Here is a 14,291-nt window from a genome sequence, read left to right as displayed (position 1 = left end):
ATCCGACACAGGTCCCCCAATTCACCCTGTACTTACCCCTTTCTCATCCATCCTGCACTTCTCCTCCATCCATCCTGCACTTCTCCTCCATCCATCCTGTACTGATCCCCCATCCATCCGGTACTAATCCACACATTCATCCCGTACTGACCCACCCTCCATTTACCCTGCACCTTCCCCTCATTCATCCTGTAGTGATCTTCCATTCATCCTGCACAGACTCTCCGAAGGGTCTCGACCCAAAACATTGCCTATTTCCTTCGCTCCATAGATGCTGCCTCATCCGCTGAGTTTCTCCAGCACTTTTGTCTAACCCTATCCATCCCGTACTGATTCCCCCATTCAACACCACTGACATCCCCCGTGCTCTCCCCTCACAATTTTACCTACTCCAACTAACACGTTCTAATTCACCTGCCTCAATCCATCCATTCTGCACCGACTGCCATCTAACCCCCCTCCCCTTCACCCACCCCCGCCATCTATCCACTCCTCACTGATTCACACACACCCCCTTCCCTGACCCTATTGTCCTGGAAATGTCTTCAGAGCGAACATTGACTATGTTTGATAACGGAATGCAATCAAATGTGTTTTAATTCCCAATGTTATTATTTGTTTTAATCCATAAAGATGGATTAATTAAATTGTGAACACGTGAAACATGAAAACCGCAGTGTTCGATTGTCACTGCTACCGTTGACACGTTATTACAGATTTCATTTTAACGGCAAATAAAATGCTCTTAATATGGAGTATCAGTACTGTCGTTATTTAATGAGCAACATTCACAACTATATGTACGCATATATGTTACCATGGTCCAGGATTTATTGACACAGGTTGATCAAACGCTGAATACCACATTATTGTTTGGAAGTGGAATTAACTAATAGAAATTGCATTAATTGCAGTGTAAAAAGAGTTGAGGGACTAACTCTACTGACCGTTTTTCCTTCCATTATTTATTATGTAAAAGAATATGTGTGTTATGATTGTGTATATAATTTGTTTGGTTGTTTTGTTGTTTGTCTTTTGCACAAAAGTCCGTGTGCATTGCCACTTTCAGTTCACTGCACATCTCGTATGTGTATGTGTATGTGACAAATAAACTTGACCTAACCTGACCTAACCTGACACTGTCTTATAGTTTTGCTGCATGTCATTGTGGTATATATCATGTCTTGATTGGTGAATATGTTTGGTTTGTGACTTTATTTGAAGCAGAAATACTATGTGAATGCTTCATTGAGTATAATTCCGACTGGTAACTACGCACTTCGGCCGAGCACATTATCGCACGAGTCATGCAAGCCATCTTAAATGACCACCTAAACTGTCATTTGGCAACCTAAAAAGCTGCCAAGATTGCCCGACTGGCAACAGTGAAAAAATGTTAAGCGAGAGCCCTGACATTGTCCATTAATTGTCATCAACTGCCTCGCTGCTTAAGCTTTGGACTTTGCTCACCAACGTCCTGGCCTCTCTTCCCCAAAAACTAGGAATCATGTAGCTTCATGCACGTAAACAGGATCGCAGAGTTTAAATTATGACAAGCAGGTATAATTGTCAGGATAATAACATAAACAGATGTATACTGCACCTTTCCTGACTTTGAAGTCTCTAGGTGCTACACAATAATTAATTAATTACATACTGATCGTTAAATGCCAAGTCTGACTGGATTTACCTATGTGCCTCATAGAAACATAGAAATTAGGTGCAGGAGTAGGCCATTCGGCCCTTCGAGCCTGCACCGCCATTCAATATGATCATGGCTGATCATCCAACTCGGTATCCCGTACCTGCCTTCTCTCCATACCCCCTGATCCCCTTAGCCACATCTAACTCCCTCTTAAATATAGCCAATGAACTGGCCTCAACTACCCTCTGCGGCAGAGAGTTCCAGAGATTCACCACTCTCTGTGTGAAAAAAGTACTTCTCATCTCGGTTTTAAAGGATTTCCCCCTTATCCTTAAGCTGTGACCCCTTGTCCTGGACTTCCCTAACATCGGGAACAATCTTCCTGCATCTAGCCTGTCCAACCCCTTAAGAATTTTGTAAATTTCTATAAGATCCCCTCTCAATCTCCTAAATTCTAGAGAGTATAAACCAAGTCTATCCAGTCTTTCTTCATAAGACAGTCCTGACATCCCAGGAATCAGTCTGGTGAACCGTCTCTGCACTCCCTCTATGGCAATAATGTCCTTCCTCAGATTTGGAGACCAAAACTGTACGCAATACTCCAGGTGTGGTCTCACCAAGATCCTGTACAACTGCAGTAGAACCTCCCTGCTCCTATACTCAAATCCTTTTGCAATGAAAGCTAACATACCATTTGCTTTCTTTACTGCCTGCTGCACCTGCATGCCTACCTTCAATGACTGGTGTACCATGACACCCAGGTCTCGCTGCATCTCCCCCTTTCCCAATCGGCCACCATTTAGATAATAGCCTGCTTTCCCGTTTTTGCCACCAAAATGGATAACCTCACATTTATCCACATTATACAGCATCTGCCAAACATTTGCCCACTCACCCAGCCTATCCAAGTCACCTTGCAGTCTCCTAGCATCCTCCTCACAGCCAACACTGCCCCCAGCTGTGTCATCCGCAAACTTGGAGATATTGCCTTCAATTCCCTCATCCAGATCATTAATCTATATTGTAAATAGCTGGGGTCCCAGCACTGAGCCTTGCGGTACCCCACTAGTCACTGCCTGCCATTGTGAAAAGGACCCGTTTACTCCTACTCTTTGCTTCCTGTTTGCCAGCCAGTTCTCTATCCGCATCAATACTGAACCCCCAATGCCGTGTGCTTTAAGTTTGTATACTAATCTCTTATGTGGGACCTTGTCGAAAGCCTTCTGGAAGTCCAGATACACCACATCCACTGGTTCTCCCCTATCCACGCTACTAGTTACATCCTCGAAAAATTCTATAAGATTCGTCAGACATGATCTACCTTTCGTAAATCCATGCTGACTTTGTCCAATGATTTCACCACTTTCCAAATGTGCTGCTATCCCATCTTTAATAACTGACTCTAGCAGTTTCCCCACTACCGATGTTAGACTAACTGGTCTGTAATTCCCCATTTTCTCTCTCCCTCCCTTCTTAAAAAGTGGGGTTACGTTTGCTACCCGCCAATCTTCAGGAACTACTCCAGAATCTAAAGAGTTTTGAAAGATTATTACTAATGCATCCACTATTTCTGGAGCTACTTCCTTAAGTACTCTGGGATGCAGCCTATCTGGTCCTGGGGATTTATCGGCCTTTAATCCATTCAATTTACCCAACACCACTTCCCGGCTAACCTGGATTTCACTCAATTCCTCCAACTCCTTTGACCCGCGGTCCCCTGCTATTTCCGGCAAATTATTTATGTCTTCCTTAGTGAAGACGGAACCAAAGTAGTTATTCAATTGGTCCGCCATATCCTTGTTCCCCACTCTCGTTTACTTGTACTTCACTTCATAAGTTATAGGAGTAGAATTAGGCCGCTCAGCCCATCGTCTGCACCACCATTCAATCATGGCTGATCTATCTTTCCCATTCAACCCCATTCTCCTGCCTTCTCTCCATAACCCCTGACACTGTACAAATCTCCTGCTCTATTTCTAAGTTGCCGCCAGTGTACTCACAGATGGAATACCTTCACCAGATATTTTTGATGTGATCGGTGCATCTTTTTTTGTTTCCAACATAAGCTGCATTTGGGCTTGAGGGGCGCACATCTGGGTGCTGGTGGGGAGAGGCTGGGAGTGAGGGGGGAGAGGGGGCAGATTGGGGGTGGAGAGAGGTTGTGGAGGAGAGAGGGCTGGCTGAGGGTGGGTAGAGGCCGAAGAGGGGGGAGGCTGAGGCTGGGATAGGGGGTAGGCCAGGGAGAGGCTTAAGGCGGAGCGGCCTCAACTGGCGGGTGGGGACGGGCTGGGGGCCGGGAGAGGCTGAGGGGGACAAGGGGGAGGCCGGGGGGCGGTGACAGACATGGGCGGGGGACAGGAAGGCGGAACGGCCTCACCTGGCGGGCAGGCGGACGACGAGCTGGGGGCGGAGAGATGCGGAAAGTCGTGACAGGCTGGGGGAGGAGAAGATCGGGACCGGGGGCCGAGCCGCTGCACCTGGCGGACGGCGGCGGGATGGGCCGAGGGCGGGGAGAGGCCGCACCTGGCCGACGGCGGCGGGATGGGCCGAGGGCGGGGAGAGGCCGCACCTGGCGGACGACGGCCTGGGGGCGGAGCCATGCTGTGGGCGGGAAGAGTGACGGAGTGAGGGGCGGGAATGGGCGAGGCCGCCTCACCTGGCGACGCGCTGGGGGCGGGGTTCAGCGGGAGGCGGCGACGCCAGGTGAGCTGAGCTGAGCTGCAGGGCGCGCGCTCTCCCAAACCGCCCTCCCTCCGTCCGTCCCTCGCGAGCAGGAAGAGCTCGAGCCCCGGGAACTAACGCGGGACGATGGGCCCAGGGTCGATGGGCCGCGGCCGACACCTGCCGTTCGTCGCTGTGTTGGGCCTCACGCTGTGCGCGCTGCTCGGGGCAGGTAAGGGCTCGGCTTCTCCTCCCAACATGAACGATCGGATGCTGCGTGGAAATGGCTGATTTCCCTCAGACCCAACTCCAGGACAAGTTTGGGCTCGGCGTGTTTATACGGGTTGTTTTGTAAACTCTCTTTGCCTCATTCCCAGATACGATTTTAACTTGTTTAGATTTTAATTTCATCTAGGCACGATGGGTAACGAATATTCTTGATGGGGTTGTAATAGCAGTTATTATTTTCTAATTATGTGACTTTTATTCTAGAAATTAAGTGTAGTTGCTTACTTTCGTTAAACTTGAACTGCTGTATCTAACTGAGCTAATCCCAATGTTTCTTTTGAATGCTATTCCGAGAAAACCGTGTTGCTTTAATTGATTGTGGATTCAGCAATGCATGTTTCGCAGTGTACGTTAATTAATACCTTCATTGCGCCTCCGGCTCTCTGCACACTTGGGAGTGTACCACAGATGGAATACGTTCACCAGATTTTCCAGATGTAATTGGTGCATTGAATTAGATCCGAACCTGCTTTTCAGAAGATGGTTGGAAATACTCTGGTGGCCAGGCAGCATCTGTGCAGAACAACAACAGTTAACATCTCCAGTCCATGACATTTCATCAGAATCATGATCTGATGAAAAGCCACCCAGCTGAAACATCAACATTTTCTTGCTCCACACATGCTGCCTGATTCCTTGAGAAGTTATAACATTTTCTATTTTTATCTTGTGTTTCTAACCTCTTTGTTTAATCAGTAGATAGATTAATCTATTTGGGGATTTCCTTAATTCGCCTCATTGGAACATCCAAACCTTAGGGTTTAATCTTCCTCCATTATTTCCACTAACACCTTATTCCACCTATTGCTCACTTGAATGTATCAATGACTTCCTTTAAACCCACTGGTATTGCTAAGCCTACAATGTTTGTTTGTACAGTTTGATTTAATACAATGTTCTTGAGTATTTTAATCCTGTAATACGTAACATACTGGAGAATCATTTATTTTACAAAACTGATCAGTCTCAACTTTGATTCAGATTTCCTGCAGAGGTCATCATTGAAAATCTGTATTCTGCTACTAAGCTTTATAGTCTCCTGATGATCAGGGCTGGATGCAGTATTCAAAGAGTGGGTTGAATAGAGCTTCTGTCTAACATTGGTGCAGTTAAACATGAAATTAACATTTCAGATCAATAGGCTCACCTGAACTCAGTTATCACTATGTTCTATTCGGTTGGTTGTGATCAACATGGTCTGTTGTTGATTTCCATACCGCATTAGTTGAATGTATTTAGTACAGAGTCCATCGAGACTTTTCCTGGGTGTCCATCAACACCATGTGGTGAAGTGAAGAAACAAAGAACTGCAAACACCAGTTAATACACAAAAGGAAACTGTGTTGGAGTAACTTAGCAGGTCAGCCAGTATCTGTGGAGAACATGGATAATGGTGTTTCAGGAACTTTGAGCCTTTGAAACAATAGGTGCAGGAGTAGGCCAGTAGGCCCTTCGAGCCAGCACCGCCATTCACTGTGATCATGGCTGAATAATCATCCATAATCAGTACCCTGTTCCTGCCTTCTCCCCATATCCCTTGACTCCACTATCTTTAAGAGCTCTATCCAACTCTCTCTTGAAAGCATCCAGCGAATTGGCCTCTACTGCCTTCTGAGGCAGAGAATCCCACAGGTTCAGAATCCTCTTTGTGAAAAGGTTTTTCCTCATCTACATTCTAAATGGCCTACCCCTTATTCTTAAACTGTGGCCGCTGGTTCTGGACTCCCCCAACATCGTGAAAATGTTTCCTGCCTCTAGTGTGTCCAAACCCTTATAACCATATAACAATTACAGCACGGAAACAGGCCATCTCGGCCCTACAAGTCCATGCCGAACAAATTTTTTTCCCCTTAGTCCCACCTGCCTGCACTCGTACCATAACCCTCCATTCCCTTCTCATCCATATGCCTATCCAATTTATTTTTAAATGATACCAATGAACCTGCCTCCACCACTTCCACTGGGAGCTCATTCCACACCGCCACCACTCTCTGCGTAAAGAAGTTAATATGTTTCCTTATATGTTTCAATAAGATCCCTCTCTTCTAACTTCCAGAATATACAAGCCCAGCCGCTCCATTCTATCAACATATGACAGTCTTGCCATCTCGGGAATTAACCCTGTGAACCAACGCTGCACTCCCTCAATAGCAAGAATGTTCTTCCTCAAATTTGGAGACAAACTGCACACAATACTCCAGGTGTGGTCTCACTGTGGCCCTGTACAACTGCAGAAGGACCTCTTTGCGCTTATACTCAACTCTTGTTATGAAGGCCAACATACCATTCACTTTCTTCACTGCCAGCTGTACCTGCATGCTAACTTTCAGTGACTGATGAACAAGGACCCCCAGATCTCATTGTTCTTCCCCTTTCCCATCTTGACACCATTCAGATAATAATCTGCCTTCCTGTTTTTGCCACCAAACCTCACATTTATCCACATTAAACTGCATCTGCCCATTCACCCAACCTGTCCAAGTCACCCTGCATCCTCATCACAGTTCACACTGCTTTGTGTCAGCTGCAAAATTGCTAATGTTACTTTTAATCCCTTCATCTAAATCATTAATGTATATTGTAAATAGCTGCGGTCCCAGCACCGACCCTTGTGGTACCCCACTAGTCACTGCCTGCCATTCTGAAAGGGACCCATTAATCCCTACTCTTTGTTTCCTGTCTGCCAACCAATTTTCTATCCATGTCAGCACTACTCCCAATACCACGTGCCCTAATTTTTCCCACTAATCTTCTATGTGGGACCTTATCAAATGCTTTCTGAAAGTCCAGGTATAGGACATCCACTGGTTCTCCCTTGTCCATTTTCGTACATACAGTGGCTTGCAAAGGTATTCATACCCCTTGAACGTTTCCACATTTTGTAACGTTACAACCACAAACGTAAATGTATTTTATTGGGATTTTATGTGATAGACCAACACAAAGTGGCACATAATTGTGAAGTGGAAGGAAAATGTTACATGGTTTTCAAATATTTTTACTGGTAAAAAAACTGAAAAGTGTGTGCGTGCAAAAGTATTCAGCCCCCTTTACTCTGATACCCCTAAATAAAATCCAGTGCAACCAATTACCTTCAGAAGTCACCTAATTAGTAAATAGAGTCCACTTGTGTGTAATCTAATCTCAGTATAAATACAGCTGTTCTGTGAAGGCCTTGGAGGTTTGTTAGAGAACATTAGTGGACAAACAGCATCATGAAGCCCAAGGAACACACCAGGCAGGTCAGGGATAAAGTTGTGGAGAAGTTTAAAGCAGGGTTCGGTTATAAAAAAAATATCCCAAGCTTTGAACATCTCACGGAGCACTGTTCAATCCATCATCCGAAAATGGAAAGAGTATAGCACAACTGCAAACCTACCAAGACATGGCCGTCCACCTTAACTGACAGGCCGGGCAAGGAGAGCATTGATCAGAGAAGCAGCCAAGAGGCCCATGGTAACTCTGGAGGAGCTGCAGAGATCCACAGCTCAGGTGGGAGAATCTGGCCACAGGACAACTCTTAGTCGTGCACTCCACAAATCGGGCCTTTATGGAAGAGTGGCAAGAAGAAACCCATTGTTGAAAAAAAGCCATAAGAAGTCCCGTTTGCAGTTTGCCACAAGCCATGTGGGGGCACAGCAAACAGGAAGGTGCTCTGGTCAGATGAGACCAAAATTGAAGTTTTTGGCCTAAATGCAAAACACTATGTGTGGTGGAAAACTAACACTGCACATCACCCTGAACACACCATCCCCACTGTGAAACGTGGTGGCAGCATCATGCTGTGGTGATGCTTTTCTTCAGCAGGGACAGGGAAGCTGGTCAAAGTTGATGGGAAGATGGATGGAGCCAAATACAGGGCAATTTTGGAAGAAAACCTGTTAGAGTTTGCAAAAGACTTGAGACTGGGGCGGAGGTTCACCTTCCAGCAGGACAATGACCCTAAACATACAGCCAGAGCTACAAAGCATACTCGTGTGTTAGAATTGCCCAGTCAAAGTCCAGACCTAAATCCAATTGAGAATCTCTGGCAAGACTTAAAAATTGCTGTTCACAGATGCTCTCCATCCAATCTGACTGAGGTTGAGCTATTTTGCAAAGAAGAATGGGCAAAAATGTCAGTCCCTAGATGTGCAAAGCTGGTAGAGACATACCCCAAAAGACTTGCAGCTGTAATTGCAGCGAAAGGTGGTTCTACAAAGTATTGACTCAGGGGGGCTGAATACTTTTGCACGCCACACTTTTCAGTTTTTTATTTGTAAAAAAATTAGAAAACCGTGTATCATTTTCCTTCACAATTGTGCACCACTTTGTGTTGGTCTATCACATAAAATACATTTACGTTTGTGGTTGTAACGTGACAAAATGTGGAAAAGATCAAGCGGTATGAAAACTTTTGCAAGCCACTGTATATCCTCAAAACATTCCAGAAGATTGGTCAACATGATTTCCCTTCGTAAATCCATGCTGACTCAGACCGATCCTGTTACTGCTAACCAAATGTGCCGCTATTTCATCTTTTATAATAAATAGAACAAGTTGTCCTACAACTTTAAGCTGTGCATGCCACACGAAAGAAGAAGATCTTTTATAATTGTCACCAGCATCTTCCCCACCACCGATGTCAGGCTAACTGGTCCATAATTCCCTGTTTTCTCTCTCACGCCTTTCTTAAAAAGTGGGATAACATTAGCTACCCTCCAATCCACAGGAACTGAACCCGAGTCTATAAAACATTGCAAAATGATCACTGATGCATCCACAATTTATTGAGCCACTTCCTTAAGTACCCTGGGATGCAGACCATCTTGCCCTGGGGATTTATCAGCCTTCAGTCCCATCAGTCTACCAACACCATTTCCTGCTTAATGTGAATTTCCTTCAGTTCCTCCGTCACCCTAGATCCTCTGGCCACTAGTACACAGGGAGATAGTTTGTGTCTTCCTTAGTGAAGACAGATCCAAAGTACTTGTTCAACTCGTCTGCCATTTCCTTGTTCCTCATAATAAACTCACCTGTTTCAGTCTTCAAGGGTCCAACTTTGGTCTTAACTAATTTTTTCCTCTTCACATACCTAAAGAAGCTTTTACTTATCCCCTTTATATTCTTGGCTAGCTTACCTTCGTACCTCATCTTTTTTCCCTGTATTGCCTTTTTAGTTATCTTCTGTTACTATTTAAAGGTTTCCCAATCCTCTGGCTCCCGCTCATTTTTGCTATGTTACAATTCTTCTCTTTTATTTTTATACTGTCCCTGGCTTCCCTTGTCTGCCATGGTCACCCCTTACTCTCCTTGGAATCTATCTTCCTGTTTGGAATGAACTGATCTTGCACCCGCTGTATTATTCCCAGAAATACCTGCCATTGTTGTTCCACTATCAACCCTGCCAGGATATCTTTCCAGTCAACTTTGGCCAGCTCCTCCCTCATGGCTCCATAGTCCCCTTTATTCAACTGTAATACTGACACTTCCTATTTTCCCTGCTCCCTCACAAATTGTAGATTAAAAAATTATCATATTATGGTCACTACCTCCTAATGGCTCCTTTGCGTCGAGTTCCCTTATCAAATCCGGTTCATTACACAACACTAACTCCAGAATTGCCTTCTGCCTGGTAGGCTCCAGCACAAGCTGCTCTACGAATCCATCACAGAGGCACTCCACAAACTTTCTTGGGGTCCAGTACCAACCTGATTTTTCCAGTCTACCTGCATGTTGAAATCCCCCTAACAATCGTAGCATTGCCTTTGCGACATGCCAATTTTAACTTGATTCAACTTGCAACCTATATCCAGGCTACTGTTTGGGAACCTGTAGATAACTCCCATTGGGGTCTTTTTATCCTTTCAATTCCTCAGCTCTATCCCTACTGACTCTGTCTCCTGATTCTATGTCACCCCTTGCAAGGGACTGAATTTCATTCCTCACCAACAGCGCTACTCTGCCCACCTGTCTGTCTTTTCGATAGGACGTATACCCTTGAATATTCAGTTCCCAGCCCTGGTCCTCTTGCAGCCATATCTCTGTAATTCCCACAAAAGGTTCAAAGGTTATTGTAATTGTATTGTATATTGTATTGTATATCTTTATTGTCATTTCCTGAGTATTCGCATACCCAGAGGAAACAAAAAAACGTTGCTCAACCAGTGTCCATTCAGTTTGCATTAAAAAATAAATAGAAATGAAAATAAAAAATACATGTCATGAACAAATTTAACACTCTACTAAACATTCAACAGCCGTTCCGACCGGCAGCGGCACAACAGTGGCTCTGCTGCAGTGTGGGGGTTTGTGCGCGATACTTGGCAGGGGGCAAAGTCCATTTAACAGTCTTATAGCCTGTGGGAAGAAGCTGAGGAGCATCCTGCTGGTTTTGCAGCTAATGCTCCTGTACCTCTTCCCAGATGGGAGGATGGAGAAAATGTCATGCGATGGGTGGTAAGGGTCTTTGATGATGGAGATGGCTCTGTTGATACATCTCTTCCTGTATATGTCCAGCAGGAAGGGGAGTGGAGCACCAATAATCCTGCTTGCGGTCTTCACTATCCTGTCCAGTTGGTGCCGTTCGTACGCCTTGCAGCTCCCGAACCAGGAAGTGATGCCGTATGTCAGTGTGCTCTCGACAGTCCCCCTATAAAAAGTCCGTAGGTGTGTGGTGGGGAGGCCTGCTTTACATAGTCTTCGGAGAGGGTGAAGTCGCTGCTGGGCTCTCTTGACCAGAGCTGTGGTGTTGGCCGTGGACGTCAGGTCATCAGACAGATGTAGTCCTAAGAACTTCATGCTGCTGACCCTTTCCACATCAGCTCCGTCGATGTGCAGAGGTGTATGGTGTTGTTTCCCCGCCCTCCTGAAGTCAACCACCATCTCCTTAGTTTTTCCCACGTTAAGAATGAGGTTGTGGGATTTGCACCAACCTGTGAGCAGCTCCACCTCCATCCTGTACGCCGATTCATCATTGTCACTGATGAGACCAACCACTGTTGTGTCATCAGCGAACTTGTTTGATGAAGTTGTTATTGAGTCTGGCAGTACAGTCGTGTGTCAGCAGACTAAACAGAAGGGGGCTTAGGACACAGCCTTGGGGTGAGCCAGTGCTCACGCCTATGGTTTTTGATGTCCTACTGCCCACCCTGACTGTCTGCTGCCGTTGCGACAGAAAGTTCAGGACCCAGCTACATGTGCCAGCATCAACCCCCAACAGCTCCAACTTCTCCACCAGCTGCTGCGGAATGATTGTATTGAAAGCAGAGCTGAAGTCTATGAAGAGGATCCTGGCATAGGTATTTTTCCGATCGAGATGTGACAATACGAGGTTCAGTGTTGTTGAGACTGCGTCCTCTGTGGATCGGTTGGCTCTGTAGGCGAACTGCAGTGGGTCTAGGTCGGCAGGTAGACTGTTTTTGATGTGCTGCATAACTAGTCGCTCAAAACACTTCTTTACAATGGGTGTTAGGGCCACTGGTCGAAAGTCATTATGGCAGGCTGGGTTTGGTTTCTTCGGGACAGGGACGATGGTGGCACTCTTAAGACAGTTGGGCACTACTGCCTGGCTGAGTGAGATGTTAAAAATGTCTGTGAAGACATCTTTCAGTTGCTCGGCACAGTCTCTTAGAACGCATCCAGGAATGTTGTCCGGCCCTGCAGCTTTGCGTGGATTGACGCTGGCAAAGGCCTTTTTAACTCTGGCTGCGGACAGCCTGAGCGACTGGTCACTGGGAGATGGCAGTAGTGCACGTGTCTGGGTGCTGTTTTTAACCTCAAACTGTGTGTAGAACTCGTTCAGTTCATCTGGTAGGGAGGGGTTGTTTTGGCATATCCGCAGCGGGGGGGGGCTTGTAGTCAGTGATGGTCTGAAATCCCTGCCACAAGCGACGTGTGTCTTTGTCATTTGCGAAGTGGCTATTGAGTTTTTGTCCGTACAGCCTCTTCGCTTCCCTGATCCCCCGGGATAGGTTACCCCTTGCCAGCTTGTATGCTTCGTTGTCCCCAGATTTGAATGCCGCATTCCGGATTCTCAGTAGGGAACACACTTCCCCAGTTAGCCAAGGTTTCTGATTGGCACGCCTCCTGATGGTTTTTACCACCGTTACATCCTCAATACATTTATTGATGTATGCGATGACGGATTCTGTATATTCTTGGAGGTTGATGCCACTGTCATCTGTTGCTGCCTCTCTGAAAATGGCCCACTGTGTGGTTTATTGTGTGGTATAATGGTCATATACACCTAGGTGTAATGAAATGCTTCTTGCCATGCAACACATAAAGAAAGAATACAGACATAACATTAATAAGAGATTTAAACATAAAGAACACCCCCCCACAATGGTTCCCATTATGAGGGAAGGCACAATGTCCAGTCCCCATCCCCAGTTCACCCATAGTCGGGCCTATTGAGGCCTCCACAGTTGCCTCCACGGAGACCCGATGTTCCAGGCCGTTCTCGCCGGGTGATGGTGCTCCGGCGTCGGGATAATCCTCCCAGCGGCTTGGGACACCTGGAACGGCCGCTTCTGCACTGGAGGCCAACAAGGCCGTGCCGGATGGAACTCCACTACTGGCGATCTCATCGAGAGATCCCAGGCCCCCGATGTAAAGTACAGCGCTGCTGCCCGCGGCCGGCCACTCCACAGTCCCGCAGCTCCGCGATGTTTTTCTCGGCGGTCTTCAGCTCACCGGAGCACCAGCGCGGCGACCCGGGCAAGGCATCACCCGCTCCATGATAGCGCTCCAGCGCTGTGCCGCTGCCGGAGCCATGGTTCTGGGTGGTCCCTGACAGGAAACGCCGCTCCAGGCTCGCTGGTAGGCTGCGAGGACGGGTCGAAACTGCAGCCCGGAGAAAAGCCGCCTCTCCGACCAGGTAGGGACCCTGAAAGATAGTTTCCCCCTTCCCCCTCACCCACCCCCCACATAAAAAAGTTTAGACCTCCTAAACAAAAACGCTTTAACTAACTAAAAATGTTTTTAAAAAAAGAGATGAAAAGACGGACAGCTGCTGGCTGGGCAGCCATGCACAGGACAGTACCCCCTCTCCCATCATTCTTTCCAATTTCTAACTAAGCCTCAAGCGAATCTACTTTATTTCTTATATTTCACGCATTCATATACAACACTTTAACTACGGTGTTCACCTCCCCTCTCACACTGGTCACTATTGGCCCTGATCTTACTCTCTTATCCCTTCTCAAACTTTCCTTTGGGAGTCTTGTAAATTTTCCTGTGCTCACTTCCACTTTAACACCATCTTTATACTCCCAATTTGTCAACCCCTTCCCTCCCACTATTTAGTTTAAACCCACACATGTAGCACTAGCAAGCCTGCCAGAACGTTGGTCCCCCTCCAGTTAAGGTGTAATCAGTCCCTTTTGTACAGGTCGCCCCTGCCCCAGAAGAGATCCCAATGGTCAATGGATCCAAATTCTTTCCTGCACCAGCCCCCAATCACACATTCAGATCCCCTATCTCCCTGTTCCTGCCCTCACTAGCACGAGGTACTGTAAGCAATCCAGAGATAACCACCCTAGAAGCCCTGCTTTTCATTCTTCTTCCTAACTCTCTAAACTTGCGTTGCAGAACCTGCTTCCTCTTCTTTCCAATGTCGTTTGTGCCCCCGTGCACGACCACTGCCGGCTGTTCACCTTCCCTCTCAAGGATGTTCTGAAGTCAGCTTGTGACATCTTGAACTCTGGCACCAGGG

General features: G+C 46.6%; 1 protein-coding gene across 1 annotated transcript in view; it reads left to right on the top strand.

The window, feature by feature from the left end:
* Nucleotides 1–4,379: 4,379 nt before the first annotated feature.
* Nucleotides 4,380–14,291, top strand: part of vsig10 (V-set and immunoglobulin domain containing 10) — a 49,080-nt gene continuing 39,168 nt past the window's right edge. Inside the window, 1 exon segment of the mRNA XM_055655594.1 lies at nucleotides 4,380–4,538. Within this exon segment, the coding sequence (XP_055511569.1) occupies nucleotides 4,454–4,538 (85 nt within the window). The 5' untranslated portion in view covers nucleotides 4,380–4,453.

Source organism: Leucoraja erinacea, chromosome 25, assembly GCF_028641065.1.
Source record: "Leucoraja erinacea ecotype New England chromosome 25, Leri_hhj_1, whole genome shotgun sequence".
Taxonomy (NCBI): domain Eukaryota; kingdom Metazoa; phylum Chordata; class Chondrichthyes; order Rajiformes; family Rajidae; genus Leucoraja; species Leucoraja erinaceus.
The sequence above is the reverse complement of the archived record's forward strand: the minus strand, read 5'-3'. Positions and strand labels throughout refer to the sequence as shown.